This window comes from Aphis gossypii, chromosome 1, assembly GCF_020184175.1.
Source record: "Aphis gossypii isolate Hap1 chromosome 1, ASM2018417v2, whole genome shotgun sequence".
Lineage (NCBI taxonomy): Eukaryota > Metazoa > Arthropoda > Insecta > Hemiptera > Aphididae > Aphis > Aphis gossypii.
The window spans coordinates 13,970,996-13,990,632 of record NC_065530.1 but is presented as its reverse complement, the minus strand read 5'-3'; the positions used below and the strand labels follow the sequence as shown (position 1 = coordinate 13,990,632).

General features: G+C 26.5%; 4 protein-coding genes across 5 annotated transcripts; 1 reads left to right on the top strand and 3 right to left on the bottom strand.

The window, feature by feature from the left end:
- Positions 1–777: 777 nt before the first annotated feature.
- Positions 778–5,960, bottom strand: LOC114120641 (uncharacterized). The gene is made up of 10 exons (XM_027982610.2): positions 5,678–5,960; positions 5,514–5,601; positions 5,122–5,272; positions 4,876–5,056; positions 4,656–4,816; positions 2,248–2,386; positions 2,077–2,164; positions 1,804–1,954; positions 1,540–1,720; positions 778–1,477 (listed from the first exon to the last, which is right to left on the bottom strand). Exons 1-10 carry the CDS (start codon positions 5,790–5,792, stop codon positions 1,314–1,316), a joined length of 1,419 nt encoding a protein of 472 aa, XP_027838411.2. The 5' UTR covers positions 5,793–5,960; the 3' UTR covers positions 778–1,313.
- Positions 2,604–4,356, top strand: LOC114120643 (cytochrome c oxidase subunit 6A2, mitochondrial-like). The gene is made up of 3 exons (XM_027982613.2): positions 2,604–2,842; positions 2,930–3,093; positions 4,117–4,356. Exons 1-3 carry the CDS (start codon positions 2,737–2,739, stop codon positions 4,201–4,203), a joined length of 357 nt encoding a protein of 118 aa, XP_027838414.1. The 5' UTR covers positions 2,604–2,736; the 3' UTR covers positions 4,204–4,356.
- A 945-nt stretch (positions 5,961–6,905) lies between the features above and the next one.
- LOC114120646 (solute carrier family 35 member G1) lies at positions 6,906–10,748 on the bottom strand. 2 transcript variants are annotated; one of them, XM_050210799.1, is made up of 2 exons: positions 10,435–10,748; positions 6,906–9,406 (listed from the first exon to the last, which is right to left on the bottom strand). In XM_050210799.1, exon 2 carries the CDS (start codon positions 9,296–9,298, stop codon positions 8,279–8,281), a length of 1,020 nt encoding a protein of 339 aa, XP_050066756.1. In that variant the 5' UTR covers positions 9,299–9,406; positions 10,435–10,748; the 3' UTR covers positions 6,906–8,278. The 2 variants fall into 2 exon arrangements, with proteins under 2 accessions (XP_050066756.1, XP_027838418.1); XM_027982617.2 differs by having other exon boundaries at positions 10,289–10,437.
- Positions 10,749–11,194: 446 nt separating this feature from the next.
- Positions 11,195–14,350, bottom strand: LOC114120638 (uncharacterized). The gene is made up of 7 exons (XM_027982604.2): positions 14,031–14,350; positions 13,856–13,966; positions 13,675–13,774; positions 12,706–12,849; positions 12,487–12,600; positions 12,193–12,375; positions 11,195–12,131 (listed from the first exon to the last, which is right to left on the bottom strand). Exons 1-7 carry the CDS (start codon positions 14,078–14,080, stop codon positions 11,994–11,996), a joined length of 840 nt encoding a protein of 279 aa, XP_027838405.1. The 5' UTR covers positions 14,081–14,350; the 3' UTR covers positions 11,195–11,993.
- Between the last annotated feature and the right edge of the window lie 5,287 nt (positions 14,351–19,637).

Genomic DNA, 19,637 nt, shown 5'->3' with positions numbered 1-19,637 from the left:
TGTCAATGAATTTATTGTACATCATGTTTAAAAATAAAAATTTTAATGTTGAAAGTTAATAACAGATTCTCGGTTCTTAGATATAGGCGTAGCGTGATGAATTTATATGGAGGGGCTATAGCCTTTTTTTCCTTGTGGAAAATATGACAAGAGTCCAGATACGGATTTTTTTTTGGGTTAACATAACTTTAGTGGGGCTACAGCCCTCTTAGCCACCACCATTCTATGCCTATGTTCTTAGACTTTATTATTAAATATGTTTCACCACACAAATTACTCTTAAAATGTTACCAATGACATATTTACATAAAAATATGTCAGAAGAATCATGAACCAAATAGTATATCCATCCATCACAATAAAAAAAATAGAAATCCATGAAAACTGCATGTTATTGTAATTAGATCACAATTTAAATAGTTACTAAGGAAACTTAAATTAAAAAATATTCACATGTAAAGAACAACTATGAGCGTATTGGCCAACTTGTAGAACCCCTGATATAAGAGAAAAGAAACAGGGAATATCACATATAGAGAAGCTCATAGTACAACAATTTTTGATGAGACCATAATTTCATCATGTCTTACTCTATTGTACATTTTATGATTACTTGTATTCAAAAAATCAATTCAACTTAAATTGACTAAAGCAAATTATTAAAACTAATCAACATTTCAATAAACAGTTCTCCTGCTACATATGTATGTATGTAGAGGTTCATACAATGTTATTATGAAAATATAAATTAATAATTATATTTAAGTAAGCAATAAATTAGTTATGAGTTTGAAAAGGCATTATATTACATAAGCTTGTCTTGACGGATACATACATGTTTCAAGATTGTTACGAGTTTAATTAACAAAAACAATACATGTTTAAAGATTCATCATAAAAATAATAATATAGATTTTTTTCATTGATTTAGTATTTTAGTAACAACCTAACCGAACCTAATCATGAATAAAATCAGTCCAAAAATGTCATTAAAATAATCAAACCTAACACTTAATGTAAACATTTAATTTAGGAGATGTAAAATTGCATAAAGTAATGTAAATTTATAATACCAGATGCCTAATAGGGTGTTCCATTAATGTAAAAAACTCAAATCAAAAAAGAATCATAATCAACCAATTATTAACAATAATAATTTTTAATGTAACCAAACCTAAGTCATTAATTTGAACAATTGGGACTAAAAAAATATACAATAACTTCAGTAAATTAATAATGATACTATATAATAAATTAATAAGTATATAAATTTTAAAATTTCATAATTTAAGTTATTTATAGAATAAGTAAAATTATATTTTTGAATTAAATTTACCATATTTCTCATTATATAAAGCTACATGCTCTTCAAGTACTTCATTAGCTTCTTCATAATACGGACTTAAATATGATGATGTCCTCATTTTCCATTCAGACAAATTTGGACGATTGGCATATGGATCAAAACCGGCCATTCCTAAGAAAAAAAAAATTAAAACATGTATTCAATCAAATATTATTTTGAGAAAATATATTTACTTGTGTGATCAATTTCACAAATACCAAAAATATCAGAAATAGAAATTTCATTTCCACACAAAAACTTTTTATTTTTTAACCAAACATTTTCTATTAAGTCTAAAGTAATTATCATTTTTTTTTCTAACTGTGCAACTTTTTGTTCATTTACTGGTTTTCCATTCATAACAGGCCATAATACCTGAAATATATATGATTATATTAGTTTAATATAATAAATTGTAAATATTTATTATTAATTAATTGTACGCTATTGAGCCATACTTTATGTAAAAAATAGAGAGCACAATCGCTTCTAGTATTTGTGTGTTGCCACTCAAGGTATTCATCTACTTGTGCTTGTTTCACTGAGTCTTTAGGGTACCAGTGATCAGCCACATTATGAGTTCGAGTAATGTAACGTAGAATTGCTATGCTATAAAATAAAATAATACTTTATAATACTTAAGTCATGCTGTTTATAATAAAAATAAAAATATGTAATTATAGTAGGTACCTATATCACATTAGTTGCATCTATAGAAATGTATTTATTACCTTTCAGTAAGAACAAATCCCTTATCGTTGATTACTGGTACTTTTTTGAATGGATTTAGGGCCTCAAATTCGGGTGTAAACTGTTCACCTACAACAAAGACATATCATGTAATATGTTGAAGTAAATAAATAAATAATTACCGATTATAATATAATATGATATCCACTCACCTCTCAGTAAATCTACAACTTTTCCTTCGAACGGAACATTGGCTTTCTTAAAAAACATATACAATGCTCTGCATGGTTGTGACAATAAATCATAATAAAATATTAACTTTGCCATGTTATCTGAATGAACCCTAAAAGGCTAGACTACCCCGCTTTGGAATGAACTAATTATAAACAAGTCACTGGAAAACATAAAAAGTAGTTCAACTTTTTTATCGAAACGAAAATTATGAAAAGTGGTGGCAATTCTCAATGATAACAATATAAAACATCGATGAGATATTCATGCTCATCGATGGTTTCATTCTTATCATAACCTTCAAAAAGATAAAAATTCCCATATGATTACAATTTTCATTCCTGCTCTCTGTAGCTTGTCGCTTGGATAAGTGTATAAAACTAAATTCCACATTCGAAAATTTTTTTACGAGCGGTTGTGACTGCGTTGAACGTGTATTCCATTGTTCATTTTTAAACAAGAACGATAAAATGTCGTTTAGGGTGTTTTCCCGGAAGTTTTCTGCTGGCAAGCAATTACGCGCCATTATGGACGAGCAGTTCACTCCCGACAAACTCAAGGCCTACGAAAAACCCGGCAAGTGGATTTTTTTTAACGTTATTACTGTTGTAATGAATGCTTATTCTTGTATATACTTACTTATTGTGTCTTATTAAATTACAGAAGTCGTCCAAGGTTTGGAATTATGGAAGAAAGTGACCTATTTTATTGGTTTACCAGGATGCTTGTTGGCAAGTATTTACTGCATCAATGGACATTTGGAACATGAAAAACACACATCGCGACCAGAATTTATTCCGTATGAACATTTGCGCATTAGAACTCGGGTGTGTACCTATTTCAATATTATATTTATCTGAATACAATATAATAACCGATTTATAAATTAATAAGTTAAGAATATCTTAATCATAGTGAATTTATTGTTGAGTATTAAGTGTAGTGGCCATTATGCTCTAATATACGACATTAATTGCAATTATGCGTGTAGTCCTATATCAATCGACTTTAAAGTATAAACTAAACCTATAAAATTTTTTCTAAATCTTTTGTGGCAAAGTCAAAGTTTTACTAGAACACAATTTTTAATTAATATTTATTTCAAGGTAAATGTTTTTATTTCGCTTTCATTATTAAAATCAATTGTTTAAATTAAATATTAATATTAATTTTTATGTATTATGTTTATATAGCCTATGTATTTTCATGATCTATACACTATGTTAAGTCTAATGTTTATTAACTTCTGTTTCTATTGATAATCTTTCAATAAGTCAAAAAAACAAATTAGTCTGATTTTGAAAATGTCTGAACTTATTATTTTACTGTCAGATAAAATTCCCTTGTATATTATTCAAGTCAAACTAAATGTTTAAGAATATAAATTATTCAGTTCTCAAATGTATAAGCCAAGCTCAAAAATCGTAGTTTGACTTTTCGTACTCGACAATTTTAATTGTATAGGTATAAGAAAAATAATAATTAAATTAAATATTATAGAATAAAATGAAATATAAATTTTAATTTTAAAATAGAGAAACTAATGAGTTTTTGTTCAGGATGTTAGTAAAATAGTTGCTACTGTTACTACTTAACTGCCATAAAGCTATGTAGTAATATAAATTTTGATTATAATTTATACATATTATTTTTAATTGAACTAATTTGTATTAAATTATTAACAGAAAGTTTTAATTTTTATGTACACTTTCTTATTGTACAAAAAAAAGCTAATTGCTTGTTCTTTTTATTTCTTATTAATTTTTCAGATCATGTTATTAATTGATTTCTTGTATTTGATACATATTCCTTACCCAAACATTAATTTTACCATTATATTATTTTTTCAGCGATTCCCATGGGGCAACGGAGACCAGACTTTGTTCCATAATCCGAAATTGAATGCTACCTCTCATGGTTACGAACAAGATGAATAAACATGGAAATACAATGTTTTATTTATCTGTAGTTATATTATAATACCAATTTAATAAAGTATATTATACTGGTTTTGTTAAACAATAAGTCGCTCCACAAACCAATTAAGTATATCTAATAATAAATAAATGAGACCTTTTTGTAGACTTAAATGTTTGAATTTTTTATAGTTTAAAAAAACAACATTTGATGTAAATAACACCTAACAGAAATAATTCAACCAATGTTCTTACAGTGAAAAGTTTAATTTTTTTAGGTAATGAATTTAAAGATCTATTTTTCAAAACTTTGTAGTTACTTTTATTTTCAAAGTAAAGAACTTTAGTTTAAAATTGAGATAAATTACACATCATTTATTATTTGATATCTATAATTGTCAACGTTAAAGCTTAAATATATACAACCAAATTATTTTACAATCAAATATACATTTTTATATAAAATGTTAACTATTCTTTTTACTTAATTCACTAGCATAATATTTATATTCATCAGCAGTTTGTTCGACAACTTGATGTGCTTCCTTATAAAAAGGTGAAAACTTTGATTGAACTTTAGTTATCCATTTGGTTAACTTTGGACGATCTACTAACGGATCAAAACCAGCAATTCCTAAGAGAAAATTTTAAACATGAATATCATACTATTATAATACAATTTAATTATTTTACTTGGTTGTTCCACTTCACATGCAGCGACAAGATCAGATATGGTAATTTCATCTCCACATAAAAATGGTTTATCTTTTAACCAAATATTTTCTAATAAATTTAGATTTTCAATCATTTTTTTTTCTAGTTTTTCAACATTTTCAACATTTGCTGCCTGGCCAGTTTTTAATGGCCATAATGCCTTTAAAGATAAAAAACAAGTTTTTGTAATAATAATATAATAAAATCAACAATAACAATTATTACCTTATGTCGAAAATACTCGGTACAATGAGCTCTAGTATTATGATGTTGCCACTCTAAATATTGATCAACAAGAGCCTGCTTTTTGATGTCTTGGGGATACCAATGGTCAGCAACGTTATATGTTCGACATAAATAACGAAGTATTGCTACACTAGATAAAGCATAAATAATATATAATTAATATAATTTTGTACTACTCTTATGACTATCAAATTGTTTAAATAGGTAATAAGTTCTAAATTATAGACATTAGAGAGACCAGATAATAAGATAGTGGCCAACTGAGTAGATATCATTTAATTAGAAATTGATAATTAAATAATAAAATGGACAAAATATCTTTAAGTAGACTTAATCTAAATCATATTTGGAGTATTTTTGAAAATAATAACCTTTCTATTAAAACTGTTCCCTTGTCTTCAATAAACGGTACTTTCTTGAAAGGATTTAAGCTTTCAATTTCTTCAGTGAGATGCTGTCCTGTTAAAAAAAAGGAAAGTAAGTTTTACTTTAATTTCAGCCATAAGGTCAAAATATTATTTTTTCATTTATCTACCTTGTCTTAAATTTAATGGTTTTGGTTCAAACGGGATTTCGGTTTTCTTCATAAATATGTATAAAGTTCTGCTTGGTTGAGATAAAAAGTCGTAATAAAACTTTAATTTAACCATGTTTAAAAATGAAAACTTCCTAATTAACTCAAGTTAAACCTACGTTTCGTGAAAATTCAATCACTTTAATAGTTGGAATGTTACATTAATTATTAATATTTAACACTTATTACTTAACTACTTAAGTAACTAGTAACTACTATCAAAAGTCAATGACTAATGATAAAATTACATTACATTATAATTTGTAACTATATAATTGGATCATATGTATAAATTGCTGTGGTATTATCTAAGCATTATAAGCACGACACACGATTTAAGATGGTATCATAGAGTATTTATTCTGCTATCTTGGTATCTAAGTTTTCTATTGATAAGACCACGATTTAAGATATCTTTAATCGTGGATAAGACTGACGGTTCGAAACTTGATAAAAAAAAAAGTTGTCATAGTTCAAAATAAATTGTATGGTAAGTGTACAAACGGAATATCCAAATGATCCAATGTTCATTCCTTAATATACAGGAAGAAAAAATTGATATATCATGACTTCGTGTTGGTATTTTTTTTCTGAAAATGCTAACTTTTAAAACCTTTTAAGGATAATAGTATAAAACATATGTATATGTCGACCAACAATATGAAGCTAAACTTTTTTCAAACTTTAACCATTATTTACAAACAATTTGTACTATTCCATACTTTTGTAGCACACAAATTATTTACAAATCGTTCGTCTAAGTATTATCAATATTTTTTAATATTGCAAATTAAACATAGAACTATATTATACTATTTTCCCTCTAATGTCAAGATTATAAAACTGGTAAAAAAAAATTTATTTTAAAATAATCATAGCAACATAATTTTTTTTTTTTTTTGATAATATATAGGTAGGTATTTTAATTTTTCCGCTCCATAAGTTTCTGCTTGAATTTTTCTTATCGACAATAATTGAAAATTACTCACTCTACTTACCTATAAATAGTTTTGAGTCCAAATATTTAAAAAATTTATAATGTATTTAAAATACTGTTATGAACCAGAGTAAGTTTAAAATAGGTATATGTGGTTATTTGTTTTTGAGTTACACCTAATAATTAATAAAATCGGTTTTAAGTAAAAATTCCAATTTTTATTTTATCTCTTGGAAGTACATCCTAGATTCAAATTTCTACCAGAAATCATTCTAAAAGTTAAAGATTAAAGAATTTTTTTTTAACTATTCAGTATTCGTTGTATTTACATTTGACAAAAAAAAAAATTATAATAAACATACGTCATTGTAAAATCAATATGAACATTAATTGTTCGGTTCAGAACGTAAAATAACATTATACTCTTGCATTTTTCCATAGGTGCTAGTTAATAGTGTTAATACAAACTTTTTAAATAACAATTAACAAACAAACAAAACAAATAATTCAAGCTAGTTAAAATTAACATTATTATAATGATGAAATTTCACTTATACTATTAACATTGAAATCATATTAAGTATCTTGTATAATTTATTAGTTTTGTTACAATAAATATTAATTTGTAAGTAGTAAGTGTTTGGAACAATTTTTTAATTTATATAAATTATTAAGAAGTGTAAGTACAAAATAAATAGTTTAATAATATTATTAACAACTGTAAAATTTAATTTGTAATTAAATATGTATTTTAACCATAAAATCATTATGAAAATTAAAAATTTTTTTAACTTAATCCTAAAATTATGTTTTACAAGTACTTAATGTGTAAAAATAACTCAGTTGATAACATGTTGACTAGAGATTTTTTACATAGAAATATCAGTCTACAGAAAATCATTCAACAAAAAGACTATAACGTAGATCATCAATCTTAATAATAATACAAATACAATTTTTTTTAATAAATAATTTGTTAGTTAACAATAATTTAAGGTTTGTTATTTCTAGAAGTATACTTCAATTATTACAAAAAATTATTTGACATACTTTTATAAAAATGATTTTATATTTAACGAAATAGTACAAAAAATGTAATTTAAAATATGAAATATTTTATACTTTTTCGTGATTGAAAAAAAAACATAACTTTTAATTTGTTAAATTTTAATCTACTATTAAAATAAAAACTTATGATATAATTAACAATCACAAACTGTTGTTCCTAAAATTCAAGTCTTAATATGGTTTATGTTAAAATTTACAGCTAAAAAGTAATAACTTATTACTAATAAGCATATAAACTAAAATTGAGCTGATTAAATTATATTTATTTGATTTTCACCAAATTTTAACACTCCATAGTACAGTGAAACTACCTTATAATAAACTTTCATTTAACAAATTATTTTTGAAAACCATGACCTTCATTATTAATTGTGCATTAATTCTATTTAACAAATTTCTCTATAATACAATTATTTTTGTTCCCCATGAGACTTTGATAAATAGAAGTTTCACCGTATATATTTGATAAACATAGAGTGATTTAATTATTTAAATTTATTATAAAACTGGTGCTAGGCAAATCAATAGTTTAACAATAAATAAAAAAAATGTGGTTGTCATAAAAATAGAAATCCGAATTTTTTTCTGATGCTAGATGTAGATGGCATAGACATCATCCACTTTCTAAGGCCAATCATTACAACTGATGAAGTCACCAACACTGCACCTATAATACTGAAAATATTAGGTACCTCGTTGAAAAATATAATCTGCCACAAGAAAGCAAACACCACATCAACAGTCCTTGCAATCGCTACCAATCCAGCTTCCTCAAGTTGGGTTGCAATAGTTAATAATATTTGTCCAGAGAAACTGAACACACCCAGAGCAATTACTAAAATTGTCTCAGTACCGCATTTTGGCCAACATAGGTTTCCTGTAGCCCAAGCCATGATAGACGTTTGAATGATGGCATAAGCAGAAAATGTCACCATTATAACACTGAAATGTAAGTTCTTCAAAGCTCTTAGTAATATATAAACAATCGCTGCGAAAAATGTCGACATCAAAGCAGCTAACGGACCTAAAAAATTGTATTGTTTGGTCGAATGCCCAAACAAGAAAGGAGGTCTTGTGATCAATAAGACTCCAATCATTGTTATGAATAACGTTATGTAGTGAAACAGTCCACATGGTTCCTTGAGAAATATTCTTGCAAATATTGCAACGATAACAGGCACACTGAACACAATAACCGAAGCATCAGCTAAGGGCATGTGTCTGATGGCGTAGAAAATTAAAGACATAGCAGTGGCCCCAGCAATCCCACGAAGTAGTAACATAAACCGTTGTCCTTTGGGAAATGGATTCTGTTTGGTGTAGATCAATATGGGTAGTGAAGGAAGTAGTATTCCGACAAAACGAATAGCGGCCAATTCAAATGGGTCGATGTCTTTGAGCCATTTGACTATTAACGAACTCAGAGAGAAAAATAAAGATGATATGGCAGCCAACAATAAACCGAGAACTTTTATTTGCGTTTTAGGGGAAGACGTGACATTTGGCGTTATTGGCGAAGTTGTCGATGGTGTATCCGACTCGATTACTAGATTTCGGAGTTCTAGTCGTTCAGCCATTTACATGGTTTAAATAATACTTACTTTAAAGAACTATTTACAAGTTCGAAAGCAGTGTGCAAGTGTGTTTGAATTTAGTACTTTATTCTTGATCTGATTCATTTAACTCTGAAAACGTATAGGTACAATAAGAACTGAGATTCAAGTTTAATAATTTAGGGCATGTACGAGTTATATTAATATCCTAAAAAAAAATAATAAAATAGTGCCGGAATTTCGGATACAAAAATTAGCAAAATACTAAATAGCACCACAGATAATTTAAAAATTTAAAATTATTTCAACTATTCTGTGATATTACCACGAATCACGATTTAAAATCGTGTCAGGAATTAAGATATCAAGATAGTAGTATCTGCAAACGTGGATAGTTCAAGATAAAAATAGGATATTGATTATCACAGTCAGATGATGTAATCATTGAATACACAAGCCCGCGAATTGCGAATTGCGATTGTTGAGGGTTGAGACCTGACTGCCTGAGGGGCACGATTTAAGCATAGAACTATAAAAGACACATTGAACTATATATAATAATAATAATAACATATATAATAATATATAATAACATCATACACTGAATAATTATCGTATAATTAAATAAAGTCTTTAGATCTTTTATCCAAATCGAATGTATAATATGTATAAAATCTACGATAGAAATATTATGTATATAGGTCGATCGTTGAAATATCGAAAAAAACGTGACTTTATTTAAGCATTAAAAACACTTCTACAGTCATAGAATAGATTTAATCTTTTCTATTCTTTAATTTTAATTTTCGGATAATCTTCGTCCAGTCATTCTATTCTCTCAATCTTATATCATTTGTTCATTCCACCTAGTGCTGTAATACCTACATGAATTTTAAAGAAAAATATTTATTTTAAAATATAAGAGACGAAGATTAACTTTGAAGTTAAACCGTTGAAGCATTAAGTAGTTTTCAATGTTTCAATGAAGTATCTAAATAATCACTAATTACTCACCCCAGTTTTAAGAATCATAGTCAGCAAGTCATCTTGGTTATGAGTTATATGCATTGGTTAGAACCTAATCAGTTTTATTAAATCACAATAAAGTAGCGACGTTGCTACACATAAAAATAATTTTTTGTCACTAAAATAATAGATACTATATCTTTTGTTGATTAAAATGAACCCACAAAAAAATGTTTACACTTTGAAGTAACTGCTTCTGTTGGCCCTGCGGTAGTTATACCATTGTCCTGTAGTCCTATGATTTGACTAAATAATTTTGAAGGACAAATTAATATAAAATGCCTAATTACTAGTTAATTTTATAACAGATGATTTTTTTTCTTGCACACATTACATTTACACATTTAAAAACAAATATACAACAAATGTCAAGGGATTCTTTAAAGAAACATGACTTGGAAATTTAATCGAATATTAATTTTAATTTATAAAAATTTTATTTAATATGACTATACAACACATTATTAAATAACATATTGGTAACCTGTATAATATACTATACGCCATACATTATATACTTGATGCTAAAATGTATTTATTTATTTATTTATTAAAAAACCTGTAAATGTATAGTATACATAGTACAATAGTATAAATATAAAATTTAATTGTATAAGTGATAACCTCACCTTGACCCTCATTATACATAAGTTAATAATAATAATAGTAATAATAGTAACGGTAATAATGGTAAGTCTGTAACATTTTGATATTTCAATGAGGACTGTATTTATTGATATAAATAATCTAAATACTCAAAAAGTATGATAAAATTTCATTTGTATATTTTTTATAATAAAACTTACTGTACAAAACTGGTGTGGAACTTTGTTGATTTTTGAAAAGTTTGCTTATAACTTTGGAACTAAGTTTATTTTAAAATAATAAAAAGCCTTTTAAATTTGCATACAGTGTAATTTAATTGTTTCATAATATTATAAACAATTATCATTTTTAATAATACTAGATTTGAATTATTTGTTTATACTTTTTTGTTCTACACATCATTCACTTTCTTCAATAAAAACCTTAGACATTAAGAACTATTTTATTATTTAACGGATATTACTGATTTAGTTTTTAAGCATTTAGCATGAATATTCAACAGTTTGGTTATTTTAGACACTTAATAATCACAAAAATACAAATTTAAATTATTTTATTTTGAGTTAATAAAAACAAAAAAAACATAAATTAAAATAAATGTAATATGAGACTTTCTAATATAGTAATAATGTTTCAAAATATTATATGATAATATTGATAAGAAAAAAAATTATATGGAGACATTTTTGAATAGTATACATATAGATTAATATCAAAAAATGAACTATTTGTAGTACATACTACATCCCTGTATAGTTACAATGAACATAGTTGTATAAAATAGTAGCTTTATTATACATTTTTATATCAAATTTCAGTACATAACAAAAATAACAACTTTTTATGGCTGAAGAGTTCACATTTGTATTGATATACTTAATATTTATTATCTAATAATATTTAAATATTATTTAACTATTTTACATTAATAAAAATAAATCTTAAATCATAATAAGTTTAAATAGTAAGCATTATTATGAACATACATGAGTTAAAAATTAATGTAAAAGTTCTATGATAGTAGAACTAATACTGAAAACTATATAATGTAAAGAAATAAACAATTAATCGTATTTAATATTAATATTTATTTTTTAACCTTGCTACTACCAGAGTAATGATTTTTATAGTTAACAATATCACCGAGATCGTGTTGTTTAAATTTTTCTGAGACCAAGTTAATTAAACAACTATAACGTAAAGCAGAAACATCCAAATGATCTTCCTTTAAAATATAAAAATAAAATTATTAAATATGAACAAAGTATAGATAAAATTATACTTACAATTTCTGCCCGTGCATTAATAAATAACTGTGTAAGTATACGCATATCTGATAACAGAGTTTCACATGGATCACTATCCATACTGGCATACACTGAAAATGTCCAAGAAGTTACATCACTGGTGTTTATTATTTTTTTCATAATCCATTGAACAAAATTAGAAATAACAGCGGCACAGTGGCTCTAAAAAATTATATTTTATTCATTCATTAAACAAATTATGTTGATAACAACAAGTATATTATATTTTTATATTATTTTAATTCCCACAGGTTATATATTTTTTTTAATTACTTGAAAGAAATAAATAGTTTTGTCAATATTATGAACAGGATTCACTGGAGTAGAAGCATTAATTTGTCTTCCAAATAAAAATGTGAACCAAGCTGTTGGTGAATTAGACACTGGCTGAAAACAATTAAATTAGTATTTATCAATAAAATATAATTAGAAAGTATAGTTATTATTTTGTATTTTAATAAATATCAAATACAATATAGGCACATAATATACCAATATATTTTCAGGGTGAGAAATACATTTTCTGGCATGCTGAATTTTGGTTCTGGCATCATCATACTGTTCAATGTATGACATTATTTCGGCTTTAGTTGGCAGTAATTTCTTATTTTTTATAGAAGGCAATTCAAGTTGAGGCTAAAAAAAATGTATCATACTAGTTTTTATTTCGATAATGATTTGTAAAATAATAAATTATTACTAGATAACAAATTTAATTCTTAGTAATTTAATATGATTAAATTATCAGTTTGATGTTAATAACACAAAAAATATAAAAAATTATTAAAATAATAAGTCTTTTACATAGAATGCCCTTTTCTTTTTTATACCTAAATCCTAAATCAATCACATAGTATTTAAAAAAAAAAATAAGTTCATTAAAATATATTTTAAAAATATAGTTAAGCTTGAAAGCATTTTTAAAAAAATTATTGAAATAAGAATATTTTGATCGTATAAGAAAAAAAACAGCGGGAATAGGATCTAGTAGGCGTATGGAGCAACTTTATCTGGGCCATCAATATGTATAGTTAATGTTTAGATAACTTAATAAAATTCAATAAAACTAGTGAATTAATCACGTATACTGGGGAAAGGGAACATAATATTTTGAGAACTGTGGTCCAAGATTTTGTTGAGTCAGAAGTGGTTAAAAAAACGAATTTGTAGTTCAAATGGGATATATTAATTGCCATGGTAATTGACACAAAACTAGGTGGTGGATGTTTTCAATAAGATTAATAAATCTAATTTTATATATTACTTATTGGTATACATATAAATAAATGATAAAAATATTATAGGAATATTGTTATGAATAATGATTTGTTGTATATTAAATCAAGATTTGTGTCATTAATTTAAGAAATGTAGGTATATCTAGAAAAATGTTAACTTGGTTGTTCAAATAATTTAACTTTATCAAAGTAGTTAATGAACAAAATATATTTCAATACTAACTATTATATATGTAGGAGTATTGGTTTCAAATTTGTTTATGAATTGCTGAAGTTCAACATTAGTAGCAGTCATAACTGGAGGCAATTTATCTTCCATTTTTCTATAAAACAATATATACATTACCAAAATGTCTAGGAAAAATAAAATTATTGATTAATCAAGTAGGCAACATAATTTATACCTAGCCATGTAAAGATATTCATGTCCATTTTGAGGATTATCAATTTGGTCAACTTGACGAATTTGATTCCGGTCAATGGGTAATCTATATGGTCTACCGGTTAAATCATCACTGAAATTTAAAAATTATTCATAAGCTTAATGCTGTTGTGTAAAAGTATTATATGATATATTACAGAGACGAATGGCGTTTCAATTTTGATGCTTTTCCACTTCTGCGACCCATGTTTTTTTTTTAATCAAAATGATTACTTCAATAGTTTTAATGACAAATATCACGATATCTTAAGATATTTGTCTGCACTCTGCACATTGCTAGAGTAATCGTAATTGTAAAACCTTGTATTTATTCAACCAAACCGACTTGAAGTTGAAACAGAATTTTTTCAAGATCGTTAAAATAGAAAATACAAACCAACGAAAAAAATATAAACAACTTAATTTAGAATTTAATTGCTAAAACCCATTGTTGAATTATTATCAAAATTAAAAGAAGATAAAAATAAAGTCGTGATAATAATACAGTGTTTCATTTATAAAAGAAAAAACATTTTCGTTCAAAAATTATTTGAATTGTTAATAATAATCATCGAAACTTTAAAATATTTTACGGAGCTGCTACGAATTACTAAAATAACAATTATATATTTATGTTAAACAAATTGTTATTCTGAAGATGATAAATTTTATAATAGGCAATAGCACATCACAACTACATTACTGTGATTTCTTAGTTCCTTACATATCAAATGTTAATAATATATAATTTTGTTGGAATTAACAGTAAATAATAAAAAAAAATAAGAAATAGGTAAATAAAACTTAAATTTAAAATATTATTAATTAGGTATTAGATTGCATGATAAGATGTTTTTCAAACTACAAAATATGTATTTCATCAACTTTTAAGAACCTATATAGGTACAATTCTAACCTTACCACCTTAGATCAAATCATGATATAGGTTAGGTTATATGACCTACCTAAGGTATATGATCCAAGATTCTAACAAATTCGTTTTAGGCATAGAAGGTCTATGCTTAAAACTAGTTTAGGCTCTCTAGTTTTAGCTAGGTTATACGTATTTTTGATAAATGCATATTTTCTTTATACATAATGGGTCATTTTATCATCAAGATTTCCATGTACTTACATGCATATATTTTAAATTTGTTAATTTGAGGATTGTTTCTTAATTCAGCGAATGGGTATGATCGAAATTACACTTTAGTCGATTTTTACTTGGGTTAAAATAAGTTAATGATCGAAATGTACTCTAATTCAAAAAAGGCTCTTCGACAAATGACGCAAATTTTTTGAGACTTTATGGGCTTCATCAAGCTCGTATTTCTAAAAAAATGTATATTGTTAAAAACAAAATTATAAAACAATCAACATACCATTAACTACTGCAGTGGTGGACCTAGGATTTTGTTTTGGGGGACCCCCTCCATATTTTTTTACATTAGTATATATTTTTATAAAAATACTTATATTAATAAAATGGTATTTTAAAATATATTATTATATAGCCATGGGGGCAGGCCCCTCTGGCCCCCTTCTTAAATCCACCACTGAACTACTGTATAGACCATAGATATTCAAACTGTGAGTCGCGGCTCCCAGGGGCGTCGCGGGAGTTGTCGAAGGTCATATAATTGAAAACCAATAAATATTTTTATGAAAAACGTTTATTATTATTATTGAGGCATACTGGTTGGGAAACGTTGAATTTTCTACAATAATCATTCGCTAAATATAGCTTTAATTTGTTTCCTTAATGTTATAGCGATAAATTGAAGTTTTTTACTTATAGTACTTTATTATTACTACCAGTTACTATTATTATAGCAATACAGCGGCTAAATTGTTATAATAATAATAGCCCATTTTGTAAGTTTGTAACCATCGATTGTCATCGTTAAATTATCAGTGCGTATGTCGTGTGTGGCAGTATTAGTCACGAGTAATGAATAATTAGTTTAAATTATAAAATATAAATTACATTCATACTAATATTGATTTTTTTGTCATTTTTAATTTGGGAGCCGTCAATATTTTGTGAAGACTCAAAGGAGCTTTGGGATGAAAAAGTTTGAATACCTCTGGTATAGACTACATTTACAACTCGTACAAGTGTGTAGTAGTAAGTAGTTAAGCGTACCTATGTACTATTGGCAATTGGCTATTATTTATACTATATGGAGTATAAAATAAATGAACTATAATAATTTAAAATACCTATATTACTATGGATTATTATGACTTAAGATCCCCTATCCCTAACAAAATTCTGGAGCCGCTTCTGGAAGGAGTAAAATGTTTTGAAAACATTCATTTCATATTATATTATATAGAATTGACAGAATTGTTATCGACTCATCGATACGTGTATACGTAGGTACCGAAAAAATCCCAATAATTAATTGTTTTAGTTTGTGATTTATTATAAATTATAATATTATAATATCATATGACATGACACAAGAGATTTTAGTTTTTTTGATGTAGGTACATAATTTATATATTCATATTCAATTTGTGCCATTACTATAATTTAAAAATTGTTTTAATTCTGCAGGAACGTTGATGAATTTCGACAACCACAACAATTATTATTTGCATTATCTAAGATATATTTTAAATGCGGCATTTCAGTACAATGCAGTACACTATATTAATTATTTTTGTACTATCTGTAACACGTTTGCAAAATAAGATGATATAAAAACATTTTTAAATGGTTAAATTTTTTTTGTTTTTTGAACATTTGTGTTGAAACCCATTTTTTGAACTAGTACCGGTCGGCGGTCGTGTGGTTGTCATTCGTATTTCGAATCACTCGAAGTAAGTTGTTGCGTGCGGTACGTTAGGGCGATAGTCTTAGTCGTCTGGCCCCCAAGCAATATCACACTCTGAACAGGATGATGCCAGGGGCGTATTTAGAAATGTCTTATGGGGGGGGGGACAAACAAATAGTTCAAATTTGCGTACATGGAGTATATAAAGAGCCTAAAGATATTAATGCTCTTAATAATAAAAAATAAAGTATAAAATACTTTTATGGATTATGGAGGTGTAACGGGCCCCATTGTCCTCCTAAAATACACCCCTGGATGACATATCGCACGGATCCGAAATTCTCGAGTAACCAAATTCCGTAACTCAGCCATTTCTGGATGCATTGCTCGACTACAATCATGGACCGATAATCATCGAACTCGACGAGATCATAAGCGGGTGGCCAGGTGTCGGCGGCCCCGCGTGTTCATCGGGGCTGTACCGTTAAAGTCTTCTTGGAAGCTGAAGTCGTGACTTGTGTTCAACGTCGCTCTGCCATCGAACGGATATCGATCACTGCCTCATCTATCGTGAAATTGTCCATCCGGTGATCGTAATTCACATACTGGTCGGGAGCGCGAACCGCCGCGAGCTGAATTTCAATCGAACTGCAGTCAACGCGGACAGCGAACCTAATCTGACCTAACCTGAATGGCACTTCTCTCCGAATACGTCAACCTCGAAGTGTCGGTTCACGTTGGTGGTGGGCAGTGGCTGTTGTTCCGAAATCTTGCTGAAAAACGAAAAAAAACATTTTTGAAAATCTCTATTTGTAGCCAGCAAATTATTTTCAAATCTCAAAATTTACGTAACGACTAACGATTCGTCTATATGAGTAATAGTTATGTAGTTACTGAAATGTTGGAAAAAACAATCGTTCTTTTACAGATACTGAGTTATTTTTAAAAATGCATGTTAGTTGTAGGAGTTGTAGCAAATGAAGCGTGTCTAGATAGAATAAAATCATTTAAAAAAATATTTATTGTTTGTATTATTAGTAGACAGTAATCATGAGTTATCTTGAAGAAAATATACGTCAAATAAGAGATATAATTATAATGTACGCAATAATAATTGATAAGTATTACGACTTGTAATAAAGTAGCTTTATAAAGTCATAATTAATAATTAATAATTTACTAGAAGATATTTTAAAAATTAATTTTTAATGAGAATTAATTTAATTTAATTTTTTTTAAGAACCTAACTTATTATTTTTTTTCATTTCAACAAAATAAATTTAATATATGTAAATTGCATTGTTAATTAAATCTGAAAGAATATATTTTATTAATGATATGCATGTGTACTTTTTCTTTTTTTAAACCAATTAGTTACATCACAAATGTGTATAAATATATATATATATATATATGAATGTGTGTACTGTGCATGTATGTATGTATCTATGTACATGAGCGCCAATAGGAAACATTTAAGGGGAGGTCAAAATAAAAAAATTCTCAAATGTAAGGTAATAAGGATAATAATAATATTATGGTAATATTTATTGAGCTACACGTTTTTAATATTTTTTAGCAAGTGCCCTATCTTGCCCTACCCAATGGGCGCCCATGTATGTGTATTGTGTATGTATGTATATATATATATATATATATATTATGTATTATGAACATAATAATACATATAATATATTATAATACAGTCGAGTCTTGAATCTCGATAACTCGAATTTTTTTTGTCCCTAGGGGATTCCTATACATTCAATGCAATATTAGTAACTCGAAAAATATATAAGTCTAATTAAATTTTACCTACCTTGAAATTCGAGTTATCCAGACTATACATTAAATAACTTACCATAATAAAAATTCACTAAGAAACTAAACTACATTGGTTTTGAATTGTTTAAAAAATAATTAAAGTGAATTATTTTATAAGGTATTTGCATATTAGGTACATGTTTTATTTTTATAAAAACAAAAAAATAATTGATTATTGATTATATTAAAGTAGTAAATTATAATTGAAAATTTTTCTTATTCATGCAAGGTATATTTATTTATTTATATAATTTAATTTCATGTACATATGAGTATTAGGCCCAACTGAGAGGGCACTTGTGGCCTGAGAGGGCTTAAGAACTCAAAAAAAATATACATAAAAATAATAGGTAGATGCATAGTAAAATTTGAGATTTTATAAATAAACGAGTATAATATGATGAACTCAATTTTCAAACTAAAATTAGCTTTCAACGATTTACAATTAATAATATATATATTACATTATTATATAATCATTTTTTAGAAGACTCCAATGATAACCATTGCAGAAGGTTTTTTAAAAATAAATTAATTGGAAGGATTATTATATAAGATTAAATTTTGTTGTATAATTTGGAACCGATTATTTCAAAATTTCTACGAGATGCAATGTTTTTTTAGTTATTTTGATGAAAAAATCGTTTTTTTTGCGTATTATGTATTGACTTCGTGTAGTAATATCGGTAAATTTTATTATTAGTTATCAATATATTTTTTTATACATCTACATAATTTGTGTTGTTAGAAATTAGAATAATGAAAAAACAAAAATAATTTTCACGTGGAGCCTATACAAATAATGTTATTGCTAGATAATATGTCAAACCAATATAGTATGTTAGATATTAAAAAACAAACAAAACATTTTTCTAATAAAAAGAAAACATAAAAAATTAGTACACTTGCCCAAAGAGTCAAAATAATTAAATAAATTAGCATCAATGCATCATGGTTACTAATCAAACTCAACCATAAATAATCTGGCACCCACTCAATCTAAGTAAAAATTAAGCCTTTTTTTCTTTGGTAATCACTTAGGATTATTAAATAAGGGTCATTCGGGACATACTTGGAAACTCCTGCATTTCTAGGTAAATAAATAAATAAATATATGATTCAAAAAGTTTATCCATCAATTGCATCGAACGATATAAA